This window comes from Tamandua tetradactyla, chromosome 23, assembly GCF_023851605.1.
Source record: "Tamandua tetradactyla isolate mTamTet1 chromosome 23, mTamTet1.pri, whole genome shotgun sequence".
Lineage (NCBI taxonomy): Eukaryota > Metazoa > Chordata > Mammalia > Pilosa > Myrmecophagidae > Tamandua > Tamandua tetradactyla.
Window position 1 is genome coordinate 29,340,826 of NC_135349.1, and position 25,674 is coordinate 29,366,499.

Here is a 25,674-nt window from a genome sequence, read left to right on the forward strand (position 1 = left end):
GTAAATTTTTAAAATTTCAACACTAAAATGATAGAGACATAATGTAAGTGATATGAGAATATGTTGACTTGGGTACTATGCCCTGGACCCATTCTTTGGTTGAGGCTTCATTATCTGCAGATTTGGGAAATTTTCACATTAAATGGACTTTTCCATCAATTTTAATCATTAAAGGAAAAGATATTTTTGAAAGTTTGTCAGGTCCAGTTCCATTCCTTACTAAGAAAGCAATTTCCTTCCTAAGAAAGCTGATCATTTTTCTAAGGGCATTTTGGATATCTTTGTTCTTTAGATTGTAAATCATAAGATTCAACATAGATATAATTAATGATTAGAAAACAGAGATCACTGAGTGACATGTGCTGGGGCACAAATATAAGAATATTAGGGTTCCACTGTATATAGTGACCATGATCAGATGGGAATTCTGACTAGAGAAGCCTTTCATTTTTCCTTTGGCAGGGACTGTCTTGAAGATAGCTATGATGATATAGACATAAGAAAGAAAAACTGTTAGAAGACAGATAGTTTCAACCAAACCAGCCAAGAACACTAGAACAATAACATGCATGTAAATGTCAGCACAGGACAGAGAAAATAATGGGGAGATATCGCAAAAAAAATGGTTAATTTCTTTGGAGCAGATGGATGGCATTAATATTGTGAATAATTGAGCTAGTGGTGCCCTCCAAAAATGCTTCAATTGTAAGCTGGCAACCAACTATCTTGGACATAATAACAGTATAAAGCAGTGGGGTGTATATTGCTATGCATTGTCATAAGCTATAGTGGCCAACAAGAAAGATTCTGCATCAACAAAAGAAGAGAAAAATATAACTGTGGAGCATATCCATTGAAAGAAATGGGTTTCTGATAAGAAACCAAGTCCATAAGTAATTTGGGAGCAATAGCAGAGGAATAACATGCATCTATTAAGGACAATATGCAGAGGAAAAAATACATAGGTATGTGCAAGTAGAAACTGGTTGTAATTTTTAAAAAAATCCCACAGTTCTTCATCAGGGTCAATGAGTAGATGGAAAAAAAATCACAGCAAAAAGAAAACTCTGAAGTTCTGGGTGGTCACAAAATCCCAGGAGAAACAATTCAGTCTTCATAGTTCCATTTCTCTCCTCCACCCCTCTTCAGTGATCCTGAATTTATGGAGTCCTGACAGAGCAATGATGATAATACTAATAATAACCTAGGCTCTAACCAAAGGAAAAAAAAGATTAAAAGAAATAGAGAAGTAGTCCTAAATTCACTTGGGCATCCTAATAGCACCTTGGCATGGGGCACAATGTCTAAATTTTCAAAAATTTCAATAGTGTAATCCTTCATTTATAAACTAAACTGGTAAATTGAACACTCCTTATTCTTCAAAATTATTGGTTTTCATCATAAATGGCACCACTATTTTATGATAAATGGCACCATCCAATGTGAATTCTAAATCTAAGTTTCTTCCTTAATTTTTTTCAAGTCTTTTTCACTATGTGCAATGCATCAACAATTCCACAACTAAGATATCCTATCTCTGTCCAATCTACCCAATCTCAACACCACATGAGTCAATGCCTGCTTCATCACAGCCCTAGACTCTTGTCCAAGCCTCTTTACCATATTCCCCATGTCTGATTTTATCTGATACAATTCATTTTGCCCTCATCTGCCACCCTCTGGTAACACAAATGCCCTAAAAGCTTTCTTTGATCTCTGCAGCAAGTAGTTCGGAAATTCAAACCACAACATTCACAACAATCCACCAAATAAGGGGAGTCCTTGTTGAATGACTTCCCCACTTCCCTACTTTTTATCCCATTTCCAACTCGGGACCAATCTGAGAAGGCCAAATATAATCCCCAGGCCATCATAGAGGGTATCATTTTCATCTACCTATATTATCACAGAACCTGATCTAACATTACTAAATCTTAAACATCATGCCCTTTCCCCAATTTTTTGCAGATTCTTAATAAACCTAAAGGTCCTTATAAAATTATCTGTAAGCATAGAATGAATAAACAGTTTGAGTAGTTTTTAGGCAGACCCTGAGAATGAAATATAATACCATAATGATTAAGAATTCCTTATTTATTATTCAACATTTATTTTTCTACTTTTGTTCTAGTTTCTGGCTGACTAAATTAGAGTTCTAGGTTAGTGTGGCCTGGTAATTGCACTGGGTTGTATAATTACGCTATGAAAGAGCCAGTACGGGAAACAAGAAATTGTATATTATGGGAGTAATAAATGTCTACAATAAACATATAGTAAATGCTTACAATAAACCTAGACTTCACAGAATATTGAACTGAGACAGAGATAGCAGAACCTAAAAAGAAGATTAAATAGGCATCATTCTCTCCTGGCAGGTCAATGTGCTACATTTGATATAACAATATGAGTTGCAAACTAAGTTAAATTTTCTTTTAAGTTATATGGGCAGATTTAGTTCTTTCAGCACAATAACAGAGATTTATGATGTAGTGATTCAAAGCATAGACTGAGTCAGTATGTTTGAGTTTACATCCACTTTCTGCCACTCATTATCTGTGTGTCTGAGGACAGATTATTAATAACCTATTGCTTAGTGTTTTGAAATTAAAGTATATTATTATTGCACTAAGGTTGTGATGAGGATTGAATGGGTTAACACATATGAATTATTTTGGAGAGTGATTATCACATACTGATCAATTAGTATTAGTTATTATTATTGATACTGGACAAAGGTCATGGATTCTTCTACCTGGCATGTTTAATAACCAATTCTTGAGACACCGGCATTTCAAAGAGAGAAAGCATTTATTACTACATATGTAGCAGGAGACCAGACAGCCTAATGGCCCAAAATCTATCTCCCCAAACAAAGGGAACTCCAGGTTTTTATGGTTTCTAGCAAAGGGAGATGAGGTCATTTACAAGAAAATAGTGAGTCTAAAGGTGAGAATAAAACATAACATTACAACTTTAACATAACTTTTAACATAAGTTGAAAGGAGCTAAATATCCTTTAATGGCAGAGTCTAGCAGTGCCAAAAGGCAGAGTTCAGCAGAGCCAAAAAGAAAACATTATTAGCATAGGTTAACATAAGGAGGCAGTACTATCTATCTTTCTATGACAGAGCCCAGCAGATATAACTTACAAATGCCAGGGACTGAGGCTAGTTAATTACTATTTTCCTTAGTGTTGAGACTTGTTAGAGAAAAACCAGACAAGGGGCATTATGGCTCTCATAGCCACTCAGGCACCAGGTAAAATTTAAGGGCTTTTAACAAGCCCTCTGGGTGCCCAAAACTACTTAATTATTGTTCGGGGCTTCCCTGTGCTTCCCTTTGTCTGTTCCAAAATCTCAAAAGCAAAATGAATGTTTATATAATATTTCAGTAATTATTATAAATCCCAATTTCTTGGTTACATTATTAAACAATTGTGCTAATAGTGATATAAATAATATATATTGATATTATTAATAAAATATAAATACTTTATAATAATAATATATTATATTAATTAAATTTATATTATAGATTTATATAAGTTAATTATACAAATTTAATATATTATATAATTTTAATGTTACATATAGTATAAATATAAAATATTTCTTATTTTAGTATCAATGAGTATATACTTTGTTCTCCTATAAAAAGTTTATTGTATAAAGATGAGATTTAGAGCTCAAATTCAACATTTTGGATTTCTGTTTTCCTCCTTTAGAAAGTAGCAACTTTCACAGAGTGGCATACCATCTGTCCTGTCTACAAAAATGGAAATAATGACTTTAAGCTGGCCAAGGACTGGCGCAATGGCCACTACTGTGAAGGTGAGAGAGAAATATAATTACCCAATGTCCAGAAAGTAAAGTGCTTCCTTGTGCACCAACCCCTATTTTAGTCGCTTTGAAGAACAACCCTTGGAAAAGTAAGCAAAATAGAGAAAAGCTCCTTTTTAGGACTAATATTCAAACTGGGGGTCTAGGCCATGGGGGACACCCATATCTTGTGGAAGGTGGTTTTCAACCCAAACCCTTATTTCTTATCACAAGAAGAAATCAGTTAAACAATTCATATAGAGCATTACTTGTAATGATCTTTCAAAGAAAGATCATAAACTTACAGACTGAAAGAAATTTGTGGGATGCAGAAGGAAAATACGAGAAGCCTAAGAGAACCTTGAAAGGAAACAAAGGTTAAGAACAAACAAAAGAAGAGCCAATTAATGTTCTTCTATGCAATTATCAGCCAAGAAGAGAAGTTTCTGAAAACGTCTAGGATGATGATGCATTTCTGTTTCAAGTACTCTGTGTTGAGCCCTGCAGCTGCTTTATGAACATTTTTTTTTGTATTCCATTTAAGCCAGACCCACTCCCCAACTACAATGTTTTAACAAGTGTGTCAACTGTTGGTATCAGTGCATTATCATAAGATAGAATAAATAATATGATATAAAAATTAGGTCAGCCTCAATTGCTATATAAATCAGCTCTCCTTTTTTTAACTTTTTTATTAATTAAAAAAAATTAACAAACAAAACATTAAGATATCATTCCATTCTACATATACAATCAGTAATTCTTAATATCATCACATAGTTGCATATTCATCGTTTCTAGAACATTTGCATCGATTTAGAAAAAAATAAAAAAGACAACAGAAAAAGAAATAAAACGATAACAGAAAAAAAAGATTATACATGCCATACACCTTGCCCCTCACTTTCATTTACCACTAGCACTTCAAATTAAATTTATTTTTTAACATTTTTCCCCCTATTATTTATTTATTTATTTATTTATTATTAATTAAAAAAATTAGCACAACATTTAGAAATCATTCCATTCTACATATGCAATCAGTAATTCTTAATATCATCACATAGATGTATGATCATCATTTCTTAATACATTTGCATCGATTTAGGAAAAGAACTAGCAAAACAACAGAAAAAGATATAGAATATAATATAGAGAAAAAAATAAAAATAATAATAATAATAAAAAATAAAAAATATATATATAAAAAAGGAAAAAGAAAAAAGAAACAAAAAAAACAAACGAACAAACAAAAAAAACTATAGCTCAGATGCAGCTTCATTCAGTGTTTTAACAAAGTTACATTACAATTAGGTAGTATTGTGCTGTCCATTTTTGAGCTTTTGTATCTAGTCCTGTTGCACAGTCTGTATCCCTTCAGCTCCAATTACCCACTATCTTACCCTGTTTCTAACTCCTGCTGGTCTCTGTTACCAATGACATATTCCAAGTTTATTCTCGAATGTCGGTTCACATCAGTGGGACCATACAGTATTTGTCCTTTAGTTTTTGGCTAGTCTCACTCAGCATAATGTTCTCTAGGTCCATCCATGTTATTACATGCTTCATAAGTTTATTCTGTCTTAAAGCTGCATAATATTCCATCATATGTATATACCAAAGTTTGTTTAGCCACTCGTCTGTTGATGGACATTTTGGCTGTTTCCATCTCTTTGCAATTGTAAATAATGCTGCTATAAACATTGGTGTGCAAATGTCCATTTGTGTCTTTGCCCTTAAGTCCTTTGGGTAGATACCTAGCAATGGTATTGCTGGGTCATATGGCAATTATATATTCAGTTTTTTGAGGAACCGCCAAACTGCCTTCCACAGTGGTTGCACCATTTGACATTCCCACCAACAGTGGATAAGTGTGCCTCTTTCTCCACATCCTCTCCAGCACTTGTCATTTTCTGTTTTGTTGATAATGGCCATTCTGGTGGGTGTGAGATGATATCTCATTGTGGTTTTGATTTGCATTTCTCTAATGGCCAGGGACATTGAGCATCTCTTCATGTGCCTTTTGACCATTTGTATTTTCTCTTCTGAGAGGTGTCTGTTCAAGTTTTTTCCCATTTTGTAATTGGGTTGGCTGTCTTTTTGTTGTTGAGTTGAACAATCTCTTTACAAATTCTGGATACTAGACCTTTATCTGATATGTCGTTTCCAAATATTGTCTCCCATTGTGTAGGCTGTCTTTCTACTTTCTTGATGAAGTTCTTTGATGCACAAAAGTGTTTAATTTTGAGGAGCTCCCATTTTTTCTTTCTTTCTTCAGTGCTCTTGCTTTAGGTTTAAGGTCCATAAAACTGCCTCCAATTGTAAGTTTCATAAGATATCTCCCTACATTTTCCTCTAACTGTTTTATGGCCTTAGACCTAATGTTTAGATCTTTGATCCATTTTGAGTTAACTTTTGTATAGGGTGTGAGATACGGGTCCTCTTTCATTTTTTTGCATATGGATATCCAGTTCTCTAGGCACCATTTATTAAAGAGACTGTTCTGTCCCAGATGAGTTGGCTTGACTGCCTTATCAAAGATCAAATGTCCATAGATGAGAGGGTCTATATCTGAGGACTCTATTCGATTTCATTGGTCGATATATGCCAGTACCATGCTGTTTTGACCACTATGGCTGCATAATATGCCTTAAAGTCCAGCAGCGTGAGACCTCCAGCTTCGTTTTTTTCCCTCAAGATTCTTTTAGCAATTGGGGGTACCCTGCCCTTCCAGATAAATTTGCTTATGGGTTTTCTATCTGAAAAATAAGTTGTTGGGATTTTGATTGGTATTGCATTGAATCTGTAAGTCAATTTAGGTAGGATTGACATCTTAACTATATTTAGTCTTCCAATCCATGAACACAGTATGCCCTTCCATCTATTTAGGTCTTCTGTGATTTCTTTTAACAGTTTTTTGTAGTTTTCTTTGTATAGGTCTTTTGTCTCTTTAGTTAAATTTATTCCTAAATGTTTTATTCTTTTAGTTGCAAATTTAAGTGGAATTCATTTCTTGATTTCCCTCTCAGCTTGTTCATTGCTAGTGTATAGAAATGCTACAGATTTTTGAATGTTGATCTTGTAAACTGCTACTTTTCTGTACTCATTTATTAGCTCTAGTAGTTTTGTTGTGGATTTTTCTGGTTTTTTGAGGTATAGTATCATATTGTCTGCAAACAGTGACAGTTTTACTTCTTCCTTTCCAATTTTGATGCCTTGTATTTCTTTTTCTTGTCTAATTGCTCTGGCTAGAACCTCCAACACGATGTTGAATAATAGTGGTGATAATGGACATCCTTGTCTTGTTCCTGATCTTAGTGGGAAAGTTTTCAATTTTTCCCCATTGAGGATGATATTAGCTGTGGATTTTTCATATATTCCCTCTATCATTTTAAGGAAGTTCCCTTGTATTCCTATCTTTTGAAGTGTTTTCAACAGGAAAGGATGTTGAATCTTGTCAAATGCCTTCTCTGCATCAATTGAGATGATCATGTGATTTTTCTGCTTTGATTTGTTGATATGGTGTATTACATTAATTGATTTTCTTATGTTGAACCATCCTTGCATACCTGGGATGAATCCTACTTGGTCATGATGTATAATTCTTTTAATGTGTTGCTGGATTCGATTTGCTAGAATTTTGTTTAGGATTTTTGCATCTATATTCATTAGAGAGATTGGTCTGTAGTTTTCTTTTTTTGTAATATCTTTGTCTGGTTTTGGTATGAGGGTGATGTTGGCTTCATAGAATGAATTAGGTACCTTTCCCTCCACTTCGATTTTTTTGAAGAGTTTGAGAAGTATTGATAATAATTCTTTCTGGATTGTTTGGTAGAATTCACATGTGAAGCCGTCTGGTCCTGGACTTCTCTTTTTGGGAAGCTTTTGAATGACTGATTCAATGTCTTTACTTGTGATTGGTTTGTTGAGGTCATCTATTTCTTCTTGAGTCAAAGTTGGTTGTTCATGCCTTTCCAGGAACCCGCCCATTTCATCTAAATTGTTGTATTTATTAGCGCAAAGTTGTTCATAGTATCCTGTTATTACCTCCTTTATTTCTGTGAGGTCAGTGGTCATGTCTCCTCTTCCATTTCTGCAGTTATGTACTTGCATCCTCTCTCTTCTTCTTTTTGTCAATCTTGCTGAGGGCCCATCAATCTTATTGATTTTCTCATAGAACCAACTTCTGGTCTTATTGATTTTCTCTATTGTTTTCATGTTTTCAATTTCATTTATTTCTGCCCTAATCTTTGTTATTTCTTTCCTTTTGCTTGCTTTGGGGTTAGTTTGCTGTTCTTTCTCCAGTTCTTCCAAATGGACAGTTAATTCCTGAATTTTTGCCTTTTCTTCTTTTCTGATATTGGCATTTAGGGCAATAAATTTCCCTCTTAGCACTGCCTTTGCTGCATCCCACAGGTTTTGATATTTTGTGTTTTCATTTTCATTTGCCTCGAGGTATTTACTAATTTCTCTTGCAATTTATTCCTTGACCCACTCGTTTAAGAGTGTGTTGTTGAGCCTCCACATATTTGTGAATTTTCTGGCACTCCATCTATTATTGATTTCCAACTTCATTCCTTTATGGTCCGAGAAAGTGTTGTGTATGATTTCAATCTTTTTAAATTTGTTAAGACTTGCTTTGTGACCTAGCATAGGGTCTATCTTTGAGAATGATCCATGAGCACTTGAGAACAAGGTGTATCCTGCTGTTGTGGGATGTAATGTCTTATAAATGCCTGTTAAGTCTAGCTCGTTTATTATAATATTCAAATTGTCTATTTCTTTATTGAGCCTCTGTCTAGATGTTCTGTCCATTGATGGGAGTGGTGAATTGAAGTCCTCAACTATTATAGTAGATGTGTCTATTTCCCTTTTCAGAGTTTTCAGTGTATTCCTCACGAATTTTGGGGCATTCTGGTTCAGTGCATAAATATTTATGATTGTTATGTCTTCTTATTTAATTGTTCCTTTTATTAGTAGATAGTGTCCTTCTTTGTCTCTTTTAACTGTTTTACATTTGAAGTCTAATTTGTTGGATATTAGTATAGTTACTCCTGCTCTTTTCTGGTTGTTATTTGCATGAAATATCTTTCCCAACCTTTCACTTTCAACCTATGTTTATCTTTGGGTCTGTGATGTGTTTCCTGTAGACAGCATATAGAAGGATACTGTTTTTTAACCCATTCTGCCAGTCTATGTTTTTTGATTGGGGAATTCAGTCCATTAACATTTAGTGTTATTACTGTTTGGATAATATTCTCCTCTACCGTTTTGCCTTTTGTATTATATATATCATATCTGATTTTCCTTCTTTCTACACTCTTCTCCATACATCTCTCTTCTGTCTAGTGCTCCCTTTAGTATTTCTTGCAGAGCTGGTCTCTTGGTCACAAATTCTCTCAGTGACTTTTTGTCTGAAAATGTTTTAATTTCTCCCTCATGTTTGAAGGACAATTTTGCTGGATATAGAAGTCTTAGTTGACAGTTTTTCTCTTTTATTAATTTAAATATATCATCCAACTGTCTTCTTGCTTCCATGGTTTCTGCTGAGAAATCTCCACATAGTCTTATTGGGTTTCCCTTGTATGTGATGAATTGTTTTTCTCTTGCTGCTTTCAAGATCCTCTCTTTCTCTTTGACCTCTGACATTCTAACTAGTAAGTGTCTTGGAGAATGCCTGTTTGGATCTATTCTCTTTGGGGTGCACTGCACTTTTTGGATGTGTAATTTTAGGTCTTTCATAAGAGTTGGGAAATTTTCAGTGATAATTTCTTCCATTAGTTTTTCTCCTCCTTTTCCCTTCTCTTCTCCTTCTGGGACACCCACAACACATATATTTGTGTGCTTCATATTATCATTCAATTCCCTGATCCCCTGTTCAAATTTTTCCATTCTTTTCCCTGTAGTTTCTGTTTCTTTTTGGAATTCAGATGTTCCATCCTCCAGTTCACTAATTCTAGCTTATGTCTCTTTAAATCTTCCATTGTAGGTATCCATTGTTTTTTCCATCTTTTCTACTTTGTCCTTCAATCCCATAAGTTCTGTGATTTGTTTTTTCAGACTCTCTATTTCTTCTTTTTGTTCAGCCCATGTCTTCTTCATGTCCTCCCTCAATTTATCGATTTGGTTTTTGAAGAGGTTTTCCATTTCTGTTCGTATATTCAGAATTAGTTGTCTCAGCTCCTGTATCTCATTTGAACTATTGGTTTGTTCCTTTGACTGGGCCATATCTTCAATTTTCCTAGTGTGATCCGTTATTTTCTGCTGACATCTGGGCATTTAGTCAGATTTCCCTGGGTGTGGGACCCAGCAGGTTTAAAGATTTTCCTGTGAAATCTCTGGGCTCTGGTTTTCTTATCCTGCCCAGTATGTGGCACTCGTGGTGCTCGTCTGTCTGCGGGTCCCACCAGTAAAAGATGCTGTGGCTCCTTTAACTTTGGAAAACTCTCACTGTGGGGAAGGGTCACCAGCCAAAGTGGCTTGGGGTAGTGCCGATTCAAATCTCCCAGCCGGCCCGGGAATCTGCACATGGGGGGGGGATTGCCGGCCTCCGCATCCTGGGGGAGTGCCGGTCCAAATCTCCCAGCCGGCCCGGGAAGCCAAGCGTAGCGGGTTGCGCCGGCTGCCGTGGCTTGGGGGAGTGCTGATCTAACATTCCCAGCCGGATCGGAAAGCCACGTGTGTGGAAGGGACCCCGGTCACCAGCCTCCACGGCTTGAGGGACCTCCTATCCAATTCTCCCAGCCGGCCTGGGAAGGAGGGAGGGAGGGACTCTGGCCACCAGCCGCCCCAGCCTGGGAAAGCGTGTGCCCCTCAGGTATCTCACCGCAGCGGATTCTCCCAGCCAGTTCAGCCATTCCAGAATAGGGTACACTGTCCTTTTGGTCTCTGTCGTGGCTCCGGGAGCTGTTCTGTACTGTTTCTATTTCTTTAGTAGCTGTTCTGGAGGAGGAACTAAGACCCGCGTGTTTTACTAAGCTGCCATCTTCTCTGGAAGCCATAAATCAGCTCTCCTTTTAATAATAAATAACAGCTAATGAAGATTGTGTTTACATGTGGATTTCTAATAGTCCATTAATGCTGACGGTTGCCCTTTGACTACAATGCATTAAATGTGTTTGTTCATTTTCATTGTTTTTATTACAAATATCTTGAGGCATATTACAATGTTACTGATAATACACCTCGGTAAGCATTGATCGTATTTTTCCCATATAGCATTTCATTTTCAAAACCTTACAATGTTAATTGATTTGTTCTCCCACATGCGAAAAACACTCTTATATTTGTATATTTAGTCACCATCATTTTTCACTCTAGGCATTACTACATTATACCACCCACAAAATAGTCTTTACCCTCTATCTTGCCTTCTAGTGTCATACATGCCCCCAGACCTCCTCCCTCAATGATATTCACACTCACTTTCATTCAGCGTACTTACAATATCATGCTACCATCAGATAGACAATGAACATAACAAAAGCAATAAGTCAAAGATAAATGTCAATAAGCAGGGAATATGGGGGAGAACTATGGGATTCTTGGCAGAAGAAATGGACATATCCTCCTGTAGATTGCAGTAGTGAAGTCATGGCTATGTGATTATACCAGGTACCATTGAGTTTTTAGTTAGTTTTGATTGTATGATGCATGAATAAAACAGTTGAAAAATTAATAAAGACATACAAGTGAGATAAAGAGAGAAAATGTGGAGAGAGAGTTGAATCTATTCACTGCTGGTTGTTAAGTAAAGTGGTGCAACCCTTCTGGGGGGCAATGTGTGGCTCCACAGTAAGATGAGACTTTGATTGACATATTGAGGTAGTTTACAAGTTTAACCTCAGGATTATTATATAACTTTATGAATTTATGTTTACCACCTCAGTATTATTGTTGTATAACTTTATGAATTTATGTGTATCATTTTATGCATTTGTGTGTATTACACTGTGTATTTGTGTGCATCACTCTATAAATTTATGCATTCATAAAGGTATATAATTGCAAGCTTTCTTAAAGGAAGAAAAGCAGAATGTCTGCAGGGCTGTGAATCACCTCCAGGCTTACTCAAGCATGTTTGATGATATTGGTGTGCAAACAAGGAGGCTGCCAGGCCTGTTTCTTGTCATATCCAAGTGCTGCCCTTATCTTGGACAAAAGAATTCAGCTAAGGGCCAGATAGTAACTCCCACCCTGCAAGTTTTGTCTCTGTACTTTTCCAGTGTTTACCACTCATTCCCTTAGTAACTCCCACCTTGCTCACTAGCTTATATAATCTACAAAGAGAATATTCAAAGCTCAGACTTTAAATGGATAGTTCTCTGGATCTGCTGGCAATAAAGTTTTAGCCACTTCTCAGAGGCTCAGGTGCTTTCATAGGTGAACAGAGATTTCCCAACTTTATTTCCATCCTATGGTTAAGTGTATACTGGCAGAAAGTGAGAGTGGGGACATGAATGGGCATTTGTAAACTGGTGTTTATGGTGGCAATGTTTTTGCAATGGATGAAGGTGAGCTAAGGGTACATCAATTAAAGACTAGAGGGGGGACCTGTGATGCATGCACACAATGGACTATTGAACAACTGCAAGAAAGAATTAAATTGTGAAGCATGCAGCTAGGTGAATGAAACTTGAGGACAGTAAGTTGGGTGAAATAAGCCAGAAATGAAAAGATGAATATTTTAATGCTTCACTAATATGAGCTAACTACATATGTGAAGACTCTGATAATTGAGCTCAAGAACATTATGTTATCAGGTGAAGGCCTACAGTAAAGTTTCCTAGATTGTAAGTTCTTACAGCAGTCACATCTGTTTTTGGAGATGTAACTGTTATTTCTAAATTCTGAGATACTGAGCTCTTTGAATATAACCTGGTCATTCTATAGAATTTTGAGTGACACATGACACAAAGCTAGACTTCTGTAGCTATGAATGTCAGCATTACTCCATACAGCAACTGTTAAAAACATTAAAGACTTATCAGACTTCGTTAGAAATATGAATTAAGCAGATCTGGGTAAGACTAAAATAAGTAAGACTAAAGAGTACAGGATAATATTAAATGTATTTTAACATTTCAACTGCTGTGTGAGACCAGAGGAAGGGATATTTATTGCAAGCAAAATGTATATTTTTGGTAGCACACTAATTTTTTGATATTTTTTCTCCTTATTATTTGTTTATTTTGTGTCCATATTTTTTACTCATTTGTCCATACCATAGATAAAAGGAACATTGGACACAAGGTTTTCACAATCACATATTCTGCCTTGTGAAAGCTATATTATTATGCAATCATCTTTAAGAAACATGGCTACTGGAGTACAGCTTTACAATTTCAGGCACTTTCCTCTAGCCACTCTAATATACCTTAAACTAAAAAGGGGATATCTATATAATGTGTAAAAATAACCTCCAGGATATCCTCTTGATTCTGTTTGAAATCTCTCAGCCACTGACACTTTATTTTGTCTCATTTCTCTCTTCCACCTTTTGGTCAGGTTTTCTCAATCTATGGATGTTAAGTCCCAACTCATTATAAGGTTTCTATCCCATTTTTCCAGGGACTTTTACACCTCTGGGAGTCATGTTGCATGTAGAGAGGAGGAGGGCTGTGAGTTTGTTTGTTGAGTTGGCTAAGAGAGGGGGAAAGAGAGAATAAACATCTGAGCAACAAAAGAGATTCTCTGAGAGTGACTCTTAGGGTTAATTTTAAGTAGGCTTACCCCGTCCTTGTGGGGATAAGTTTCAAGGAACATACCCTAATATTTAGGGCTCAGTTTGTGGATTTGTGCAAGCCACTGCTTGCGTGAATATCAAGAATCACAGTCTTTATTGTCTGTCCTTCCTTCTGATTTCATATGTGCCCCCAGCCCTCTTCCCTCTATCATTCTCACATTCAGCTAGTAGCACACTAATTTAACTTGTAAGATCAGCTTATTTGAACACCATAATTACAAGGAACCTTTAATAAGGAGTGAGATATTGTTAGTTTACTCAGATTTGCATGATGTTCTGATACATCTCAGAGTAAGTTGTGTAGAAGATTAGAAAGCATTTACAAGTTTCCTTGAAGGCTGGGGAAAAAGGTGGAAATATTAAACTTCCGTGCCTGGGGAATACCTGATAGTGTCACAAGTATTGGGTTTGCCAATTTGATGGGGCAGCCCTATATCTTCAGGATTGCCCTTAAGGAACTTATCCCTGTGAAGGAGAAGTTAAGGCTACTTATGATGATGCCTAAGAGGCACCCCCAGAAAACCTCTTTTGGTACTCAAATGTGACCTCTCTCTCTCTCTAAAACAACTTTTCACTGCCCTACCCTATGCAGAATATGAGTCCCAGTGGTGTAAATCTCCTTGGAAATATGGGATATGATTCCTAGGGATGAGCCTGGCCTTGACATCATTCATGATCAAAATGGGGAAGATAAATGAAACAAAATAAAGTTTCAGTAGCTGAGAGTTTTCAAATAGAGTAAAGAGTTCTTTCTGGAGGTTATTCTTATGCAATATATAGATTTTCTTTTTCAGTTTTTCATGTACTGGAAACTGTTGAACTGTAATCCATTAGCCTTGATTCTCAAAGATGACTGAATAACTACAGAGATTTTAAGATATGAATATTTGAGTATTTTTCTAGTTTGCTAGCTGCCAGAATGCAATATACCAGAAACAGAATGGCTTTTAAAAAGGGGAATTTAATTAGATGCTAGTTTCCAGTTCCAAGGCTGAGAAATGTCCCAATTACAGCACGTCTATAGAAATGTCCAATCTAAAAGGCATCCATCCAGGGAAAGATACCTTGGTTCAAGAAGGCTGATGAAGTTTGAGGTTTCCCTCTCAAGTGAGAAGGGCACATGATGAACATAGTCAGAATTTCTCTCTCATCCAGAAGGGCACGTGCCAAGCACGGCATCATCTGCTAGCTTCCTCTCCTGGCTTCCAGTTTTATGAAGCTCCCCAGGAGGCATTTTCCTTCTTCATCTCCAAAGGTCGCTGGCTGGTAGATTCTGCTTCTCATGGCTATGTTGTTCTACTCTGCATTCTCTGATTCACTCATTCTCTACAATGTTTCCTCTTTTATAAGACTTCAGAAACTAATCAAGACCCACCCAAATGGGTTGAGACATGTCATCTAATCCAGCTTAACAACCACTCTTGATTAAATCACATCTCCAGGGAGATGATCTGATTACACTGTCAAACATACAGTATTAAATAAGAATTATTCTGCCTTTATGAAATGGGATTTTGATTAAAATATGGCTTTTCTAGGGGACATACATCTTTCAAACCAGCACAAGTATGAAAACATTGTGACTGACACTTCTTTTATCCAGTATATGGACAAATCAGTAAGAAAAAAAGGCAAAAAATAAATAAATAAATGGTAGGGAATTTGGAAGATTAAGGGATATTTTGGGTATTCTTTTTTACTTTTATTTTTAATTTTGTTCTTATATTTACATCTTTTGACACAATTAAAATGTTTGAACATCAATTATAATGATGAATGCATAGGTTTATGATGATATTGTGTAACATATACTTTATATGATTATATTTCAATAAAAAAATCATTGAGAGAGATTTGGGGATTTGTGTCCTGTCTTATTCCAGGCATGTTTCCTTTCAGAACATCAGCTTCCTTTGTGAAAAAAAGTAATCATAAGGAGATGAACCTTTAGAACACAATAAGCTCTAATATTCTACAATTGTGTCAGATTTCTTACCATGTTAATAGTTTCTTTCATCTACCTTTTTACTACATTACTGCCAGTTTCAGATAATTTCCTACTGGGAAAATCAGGTATGATACTCAGAGACAAAAATAAAGAAATACAAAAATAAACAAAGTCCATGATTTATCAGAATTCATTTAGGGCATATCTTCTGTGTTCATAAGAGAAATTTCTGTCTCCCATAGAAAGGCTAAGTTTCCTCAGGAAAATGTAAGGACCTTTTTGTCCTTTGCTTTGAGGCTCTTGAGATCATCACTGTGATTCAACATATGCTCTCAGGGCCCTATACTCTGGTATCAAAAATCCCAAAGGGAAAAGATGAATGAACAATTAAGCTGTTCTACTCAGAAGTTGATTAAATACAAAATGAAATGATTTACTGTGTTTTCCTGCATCTTCTGAATGCCTAAGAAAATTATATCCTGGTTGTCATTGAAAATTAAGTTATAATATTTGTTATGTAATTTAGTTTAACTAGCTTAAAACAACTGTTTTGAAATATAAGTATTGGGATATTGTATATGAAGGGATAGTGGAATAAAGTGGGAGAAAGCATGACATTTATCTAGATAAACATTGAGAGAGAAAATGATCCTGGCACTCAACCTGTCAAAAGAGAAAAATTGTTAAGGAAACTAAAGTCTCCAATATGTGCTATGGTATATTTTTATATGTCTCAAGTTGATTTCTGGTCATCTATGCCAGAACAGGTTAGGAAGTCTTCATTCAGCCAAAATATTTATGTCACACACATTGGGCCGGGCACCCTCCTAAGCACAAAACACAAGAGCTGGATAAAGTGAGATGGGTATGAATGACTTTTTCAAGTACAGAATAGTGAATGAAAGAAGGGAGAGACAAAAATCTAAGTAAATTCCATGGATATAGTAAACTGCAGTTCATACTTAAAGATGTGAAAATGAGATTTTGAAAGAGTAGGTTGTTAATGAATATATGTATGGCTACAAAGAGATATTTGTTTTGGAACTAATATGGCCTTGAATTCTACTTCTAGGGGCATAAACTTGATTCTGTGATAGAGAAGATATTTACCATTAAGTATTTTGGTCATCTTTTGGTGACTAACTCATTTATAAATGACTTAAACAACAGTGGGTGTTTATTCCTAATATGATTTTTTAAATCTGTATAGGGTGGGCCATGGTGGCTTAGCAGGCAGAGTTCTCACCTTCCCTTCCAGAGACCCAGGTTTATTTTCCAGTGCCTACATGCCAAAAAAATAATAATTAATAATAATAAAATAAATAAAAATCTCTATATAACAGAGTTAACAGAGAATCCAACTATATACAAAATACGTCATCAGGTATGTGTCTTCTAAAGACCTTAGTATTGTTTCCTACTTGATGTCTTAATTCTCAGGCAGATTTCTCCTCTTCTTAGCAAAAATAGCTACAAATGTTTTTGCTTTAACATACCTGAGGATAGGCCTCAGCACAAGGAAGCTTCTCTGTTACAATACTTCTGACAAAATCCCACAGTTGTCTCACTAACTCAAATGAGTGTCCACCATAAACTAATCACTGTGGGTCTTGGTGACAGCAGTTGATAGTTTCCCAAACCCATAATCAGTGCAGAGAATGAGCCCTACTGAGAATGCAAGAGGTGTGGGTCTCTCCAGGAAAAATGAGATTGTATTTATAAGGAAGTAGGGAATGCACTTGTCCCTTACAGTTTGTAAGTAAAGAGGTGACTGTGATTGGATTACATATGTATAAAAGAAAATGGATTAAGGAAATTCAAGAAGGTATAGATATATCCCTTTGAAGATCATTCAATTTCAGTTCATTATTCTCAGAAAAGTGGAGGCTTTACTTGTAAAGTGAAATTTGGAAGGAAGAAGCGTCTGATATTTGAAAGTTAGTTGAGTCTAACTCAAACTGCCTTTTAGTTAGAGTAAAATGAGTCTTTAAACTCATTATCCCCATATCTCAGCAGGAGAAACAGATACTTATCCACACTAACAACATACTGTGTGTCCCTGAAGCCCTAAGAACAAGGACAAAGTAGATTTTGGATACTCCAAGTACATGGTTTGTTCAAGTAATGAAAAATGAAAATGCAATACAAAGCAAAAAGTAAAGACAAAAGCAATAGTAATAATATCAGATAATTATTTAATCAATGACAATATACCATTTGTAGTACTAACAATTTAACATGCAATATTTATTTAATCATGATAATTTTATGATACAGTATATTATTTTAGATATGAGAAATTTTTAAAATTTATAATTATAAACCTTAGAGTAGAAACATTTATAATGAAAAAGATAACCAAAATATGACTAAAATAATATCCACAAATACATAGAACCTGTGGATAACTGAGTCCATAGTTTCAAAGAAAATGTAAATAATATGAAATAAATGTACATTTATTTAATGGAAGGAAAGTGAAATCAATGCATGATGGTTCACAAATTTTGTTGTTATGAAGTCTTGTCTCTTGGGTTGCACTTTGTTAAACTTGGTATTGCCTAGACCTCAAGGGTTAAGACTTAAAATACCATCCCAGATACCCATTCAAGACACTTAGGAATCAGAGAAGAACAGCAAAGCTGGTGGGTGCATTTGAATTATGCTCAGTCCAATACTGGCTATTTAAAATGAGGACAAGGCAAGTGAACAGTGAAAAAGGATGTGTAGAACCTAAATACTAACATCCATTTCCCTTTACCATTTCATTGCCATCCACCCAAACAAAAGCTCCTCCCTAAAGCTCCCATTTGAAACTCTGAGTCTAGCTAAGGAGTCAGCCCCTGGAAGAATAATTTGATCCCCATTAATTCCTGAGAGCTGCTTTCACATCCTTGTTCCACAGGCTATAGATAAGGGGGTTGAGCATGGGAATCACTACAGTATAGAATGCTGTGGTTAGTTTATCAGTTTCCAGACTGTAGTCAGAACTGGGCCTGCAATAAATGAAAAGTATTGTTCCATGGAAGACAATGATGGCTGTGAAGTGGGAGGCACAGGTGGAAAAGGCTTTGTACCTTCCCTCTGCAGAGTGCATCTTCAGGGTGGTGATGAGAATAAACAAATAGGAGGTGAAAATGATTATGATGGTGATGACCTCATTGAAAGTGGTCATAATGTACACAACCAGTTCATTCATAGAAACATCAGAGAAGACAAGAGATAAAAGAGGGGGTAAATCACAGAAGTGGTTAATCACATTTGATCTATAAGATGGGATCTCAAGAGTTAAGCAGATGTGAACCAGAGAGCACACTATTCCACAGAGATAGCAGGCAGACACCAGTCCCAAACAGAGCTTCCTGGACATGATAACCATGTACAACAATGGGTTACAGATGGCCACATAGCAGTCATAGGCCATCACGGCCAGCAGGATGACCTCAGTAATTGCATAAGTACAAAATAAAAAGAATTGTATCATGCAACCCATGAAGGAAATGGTTTTGTCTTTGCTTATAATATTGCCCAGCATCTTAGGCACAATGATGGTAGAGCAGCAGAAATCCATGAGGGACAAGTGGTTAAGGAAAAAGTACATGGGGGTGTGAAGCTGAGAGCTGACTTGGATCACTGCAATCATGCCTAGATTGCCCATCACTGTGACTCCATAGATGAGAAGGAACATGAGGAAGAGGAAGACACTGAGCTCAGGAACATCTGATAATCCCAGGAGAATGAACTCAGACACAGTGCTGCAGTTTCCTTTCTCCACTTGCCACTATATTGCATGTTTGGGAAAAGGAATGAATTTTTTTCTTGGAGGAAGTGAAAACAGTAGATTCATTTATTTCAGAGAAGTAGAACACAGATATCAAACAATGTTTTAAAAGTTGTAAGGAAAGCATATTTGTCTAATAATAAAAGCATCAAATCCCTCAGCAGAAGTCTCTGAACAAATATACTTTAAGCATCAGAAGAAATCTTAAATGATATTCAACTGCTATGTCTCATGATAGATTGACATGATCTATTAAATTAGGTTGCTTGATGGATTTTGAAATGAATTCAATGATAAGATAAATAATCATTGGGAAATCAACTCATCTTACCTGAACAACTTATAAAAATCTGTACAAATCAGGGTTACATCTATTGTGACAATTATGTCCATTAATAACATAAATTTACTCCAGAAGAGGGTTATTGAGATTCATGAAGATAATGTGATTTTGCTTTCAGTATGAAGCAAATTTAAAAAGACAGTTAAATAACACTGAAAGGTATAATCATTTTTGCTTAAAAAATAAAATAATTTTACTATGTTTGATCAAAGCTAATAACAATTCAGAAAGCTTGAAGATCTGGTAGAAATTTAACTGGAAACCATTAGGCAACATATACTTAAACTTTGACGCCCAAAACAATACATGTTAAGTAATATATTTTTGAGGCAAGATAATGACAGTCTAATATGAGAAAACTTTTTTTATATTGAAAAAAGTATAATAAAAACCATGTTCAATATTACATTGAAACATTATTTATTATATTAACAGAAGGAAAACCTTACAGATAAAAATAGAGGAACTGTTAAAGTATGGTTTATCAAATCTATGATGAAAAATGATGCAATTTAGAATTGCTTTGAAGATGGCTAATTTAAAACAAGATACCTAATAACAGACACGATATATAGATGTAGATGTTGATGCAGATATTTATATAGATGCCTGAATAGAGAAATAGATATTACCTGCTGTCATTTTAAGTTGGTTGCAATACATACTGATAAATATTTTATCCACATAAAAGGAAATAATGAAAACTTTCCCAAGTTATGTCAGAGAATAGGATGGGTGAATGTTGTGTATTCTGTGTAAGTGAGAGCTGCCAAATAGACTTTTACAGAAAAGAAATACAGTAATTGAGTAATTTTACTCTCTATCTTCCTTCCTACAAGGCCAAAAAGGTACATATCTCACTTCATAAACATGTGTGCACTAAAATTGAGCTAAGACAGCCTGAACTAGCAACAATCGTAGCCTGAATTTTTCTCTCCTATATTGGAGTAGATTTTAAAATGTTGAATAAAGTATGGTTTTTAATCATGGCTTTCTGAATCTGACTTAAAAAAGACTTGTTTGCCTGCCCCAGAGATAAAAAAGGAAAATAAAAATGGAAACTTTTCTTTCCAATTTTCTATGCTGATAAAGGGAAACTGGACTAGGTCAAACCCAACAGAAATTTCAAAAGAATGCATTTCCTTTGTTGAGCAGAGAGAGTTCACATGTTACTATGAACAGTTTCTAAGCACATTAATTCAACCAACAGAATGAGGGTGATATTTAAGAGCATCTCTATGGTCATCTTTGCTAAATTCCGTGAAGAATATTGGTGTGGAAGAAGGAGGAAAAGGGAGAGAGAAAAATGTTCTATCATTTACTTTAGCATGTATTCTTTCTCACACTAGTAGACATTAGCCAATGTTTGGCATTGCAGAATAAATTGCTCCAATGACAGGAGTGTTTCAAACCATAATTGAACAGGAATATGGGTTCAGTGAAAAGATTCTCTAATTACAGGAGATCTGAATTTGATATACTTTTTTAAACGTTTTTTTTGCTTAGAATATATATTCATTTTCATTTTTAAGTAAATCAAGTCAAGTTCTAGCTAACAAACCTGATGGACAAACATTTCCTTCTTGTTCCCGAAGAGGTCAGGATGTGCACACACTAGACTGAGAGACTTTATGTTGTAACTAGCTCATGGGAAATAGATCCCTTAAGTATCTCAAACAATTATTAATCTACATGGAATACCAAGGTAACAAAGGTTAAAATAAAAATTAAACCAACTCTATAGATTTTATAAGAAAAACTAATTAACCTCTCTGGAATATCATAAGGAACTTTAAAATTACTCTGATTTGATAAACAACTATTTGCAGCTAAACATCTTCTAAATTTCTTGTTGCATTATGCTATTATATATCCTAATATTTTTATGAGCCACAGCTCATATTATCATTCTGAAATTACACAAGTATTTCTTATGAATGGGTCCCTTTCTCATAGTATCATGAAACTTCCTATCTTTCTGCAGACCATATTGTCTAAAGCCACACCAGAATTCCTTCAAACACTACAGAAGCAATTAGTCTCCTGGTCAAAATACTATATTGAGAGCTTGAATCTAGTGAACACTTTTATGTGTCAGGACCAGAACTAAATAGACAAGTATTCACTCATTTGATTTTCCTAAAAATTCACCAATAGATCCAAAATATTATACAAGTTTTAAGAATTTAATCATCACAAAAACTGAGCAAAAGATCACTTCAAAAGAGGTGACTGAGGCACATAAAGTTGTAACTTAGCTAAAATCAAACACAAAGAGTAGTGTTCCTTTCCAGTTTTCTCATCCACGTGTCTCTAACACACCTGGAGCCAGTGTTGGAGCTGCATTTTCCCTAATGAATCTCTGATGCTGAGAGCCATTAAGTGGGACCATTTCAAGTATCTGTTCTAGGCATGCTTTTCTTTATAATGCCAACTTAGGCCATGGTGTTTGATCATGTGTTTGTGTGTCCCTGAACATACTCAGTCTTTTCAAGTGTACAGGAGCAAATTTAGCTTCAAGTAAAGCAGTTTTCATATTCCCAACTATCATATCATAAGTTCCTAAAATTGATGTGCAACAGAAAGCACCTGAATTTGAGGAGTCATTCTGGTTCTCCTTCCTAGTCTCTCTTTCACAATTTACACTAGAGAACAAATGTCTTCACAAACATATATGGTGATAATCTCCATGAGTAAAAACGTGGACTGCAACAAAAGGATAACTTGGAATTGTGCATGAAGCCTTCTTTCACTTTTAATTTTTCTGTCAAGTCACCTTAAGCTCCTAGGTAGGCTTTTTGCCTCTTGGTTTCATGTGTGTGTGTGTGTGTGTATATATATATATATATATATATATATATATCATTTCACTTATCAATAAGCTATAGTAATTCAATATATTATTATTTTTTAATGAACTGTTATTTTGCATATGAGTGAAGATTAAGGAAATCATAAGTTTTTCTTTTACCTTCATTTATTTCCTCTTTTAAAAAATCTTCCTTTCTCTATGTAGATCTGTTTCTGACCTATATCATATTCTTTCTGAAGAATTATTTTACCACTTCTTATAAGGCAGAAGTGTTACTGGTAACAGTTTTACTTAATTTTTGTTCATCTTCAGAAATGCTTATTTCTCCTTCATTTTTTAGTATGATTTTATTGGGTCCAGAATTAGAATTTTTTTTTCTATCAACATTTTAAATATTTACTCCACTCTTTACTTGCATGTATGGATTCTGAGGAAAACTCCCAAGTAGTTCTTTCCTTGTTCCTCTATAGATCAAATGTTTTTTTTCTCTTTCTCTCTGCTTTCTTTTAAAAAATTTTCTTTGCTTTTGATTTTCTGCCATTGAATAAGTTATAGATAGGTGTAGGGTTTTGGTATTCATCCTGCTTGACATTCTCTTAGCTTCCTGGTTCTCTTGGTGCTAAGATCACACAATATTTGTCCTTCTGTGTCCAGCCATTTTACCCAGTATAATATCCTCAAAGTTCATCTATTTTGTTGCATGCATAAGGATTTCATTTCTTTTCATAGCTGTATAATATTCCACTGATTATATGTATCACATTTTGTTTATCCGTTCATCAGTTGATGGGGACTTGGGTTACTTCCATCTTTTGGCAATTGTGAATAATGTTGTGATGAATATTGGTGTGCAATATATTTTAGAGTCTCTGGTTTCAATTCTTCTGGGTATACATGTAGTAATAGGAATGCTGGATCCTTTGGTAATTCTATACCTAGCCTCCTGAAGAACTGCCAAATTGTTTGTTCTAGTTTTTCAGCTTCTGGAATGCACTACACCAGAAGCAGAATGACTTTTAAATGGGGGAATTTAATAGGTTGCTAGTTTACAGTTCTAAGGCTAAGAATGTCCCAGTTAAAGCAAGTCTATAGGAAGGTCCAATCTAAGGCACCCAGGGAAAGGTACCTTGATTCAAGAAGGCCAATGAAGTTCAGGGTTTCTCTCTCAAGTGGAAGGGCACATGGCAACACAGTCAGGGTTTTTCTCTCATCTGGAAAGGCACTTGGTGAACACAGTCAGGCTTCCTCTCTCATCTGGAAGGGTACATGGTGAATATGGTGTCATCTGCTAGATTCTCCTGACTTCCTGTTTCACGAAGCTCCCTGGGAGGCATTTTCCTTCTTCATCTTCAAAGGTCACTGGCTGGTGGACTTTGCTTCTCATGGCTATGTCATTCTGCTCTGCTATCTCTGAATCTCCCTCATTCTACAAAAATGTTTCCTCTTTTATAGGACTTCAGAAACTAATCTGAAGTGTATGGAGACACATCTCCCCTAATCCAGCATAACAACCACTCTTGATTAAATCACATCTTTGGGGAGATGATCTGATTACAGATTCAAACATACAATATTGAATAAGGATTATCCTGCCTTTACAAAATGAGATTTTGATTCAAACATGGCTTTACTAAGAGACATATATCCTTTCAAACCAGCACATTCCACCCTCTGGACTTAAAATAGATGTTTTTCTCAAATACAAAATACATTAATTTCATATCAATATCACAAAAACTTTGAAGCATTTCAGTAAAAATCAAATGCAATACAGATTAAAACCAGTACAAAGTCTCATCAAAGTTAGGTACAAGCATGTTCTGTTCTGAGGTAAATTCTCCTCTGTCTCTGGACCTTTGAAAACTCATAACAAGTTATTTGCTGCCAACATACAAAGGAGGAACAGTCATAGGATACATATACCCATTTCCATAGGGAAGAAGGAACACAGGGGTCACAGAACCCAACCAGTTTCAAAAACCCACAGGGCAAAGTCCATTAGATTTCAAAGTCTGAGAGTTATATATCCTCAGGGCTTTAGAAAGTGGCAGTCCCACCTTTCCAAAGGCCTTTGCAGAGGCCTGCCTCTCTCTGAACACAGCTTTGAGGGACACTGGGGAGATCACCTTTTTTCTCAGCTCCTCCTTCTCCAAGCATTGGGACTGCACCTGGGCTGTCTGCCATCTTCTGGGAACACATTCAACCCCACCATGTGGTGGCAGCCAGGCTCTCCCCAAACCGCAAGGAATGTGCTCCACCCTCTTCAAGGACTGAGGCAGCATGACTCTTCCACTACAATGAAGTAGAAGGCCTACCCTCTGCCTTTAAAGCAAACTCACCCTCTCCATGGGCTCACTTTCCTGGCCCAAGGTTTCTTGACTTCAGACCTCAGCTCCCATGGTTTTACCTCTGAAGTTATTTTTCTTCCAATGTATCCCTTCTCTGAATGCTCTACTCCAGACTGGCAACAGCTCTGTTTATACAGGTCCCACAGCACTCTTGTTGGCTTTCTATGTAGTAACCTTGGATCATGTCCATCAGACATAAGGAGTTTCCACAAATCCTTCCTGAATAACTCCATGTCCAATCGTGGCTTACTCTGAAATGGCTGACTGGTTCCACATCTGGCCAAATCCTCACATGGAGCACTATTCCCTGGGGTCTCCCTTCCTGGAAGCCCAGAATTTTCCATGACATCTATTTCTCATTTCTTTGTACCCAAGAGTCAGTTTTCAGCTTATCTCTTTCCTGTGGCATTTCACTGTAAGCCATGAGGAGAAACCAAGCTGAACTTTCCACATTTAATTTGGAGAGATCTTCTGCTAAATACCCAAGTTTATGGCTTTTAAAATCTGCCTTCCAGTCAAATTGACTTTCACCAGTCAATTTTGCCAAATTATCTGCCATTTTAAACCAAGGCTCATCTTCCTTCCAGTCTATAATAACACATGCCTCATTTCTGTCTGAGGTTTTATCGCAGTAACTTGAGGAAAAAAAACGAAGCTGGAGGTCTCACGCTGCTGGACTTTAAGGCATATTATGAAGCCACAGTGGTCAAAGCAGCATGGTATTGGCATAAAGATAGATATACCGACCAATGGAATCGAATAGAGTGCTCAGATATAGACCCTCTCATCTATGGACATTTGATCTTTGATAAGGCAGTCAAGCCAACTCACCTGGGACAGAACTGTCTCTTCATAAATGGTGCCTAGAGAACTGGATAT

The 25,674-nt window shown here is 35.9% G+C and overlaps 1 protein-coding gene and 1 pseudogene across 1 annotated transcript; both read right to left on the bottom strand.

The window, feature by feature from the left end:
* Positions 1 to 75: 75 nt before the first annotated feature.
* On the bottom strand, positions 76 to 2,790 carry LOC143666740 (olfactory receptor 5AP2-like; annotated as a pseudogene).
* Positions 2,791 to 18,377: 15,587 nt separating this feature from the next.
* On the bottom strand, positions 18,378 to 24,795 carry LOC143666741 (olfactory receptor 5L1-like). Its single transcript, XM_077140312.1, has 2 exons — positions 24,787 to 24,795; positions 18,378 to 19,292 (listed from the first exon to the last, which is right to left on the bottom strand). The coding sequence occupies exons 1-2, from the start codon at positions 24,793 to 24,795 to the stop codon at positions 18,378 to 18,380; spliced, it is 924 nt and encodes a 307-aa protein (XP_076996427.1).
* Between the last annotated feature and the right edge of the window lie 879 nt (positions 24,796 to 25,674).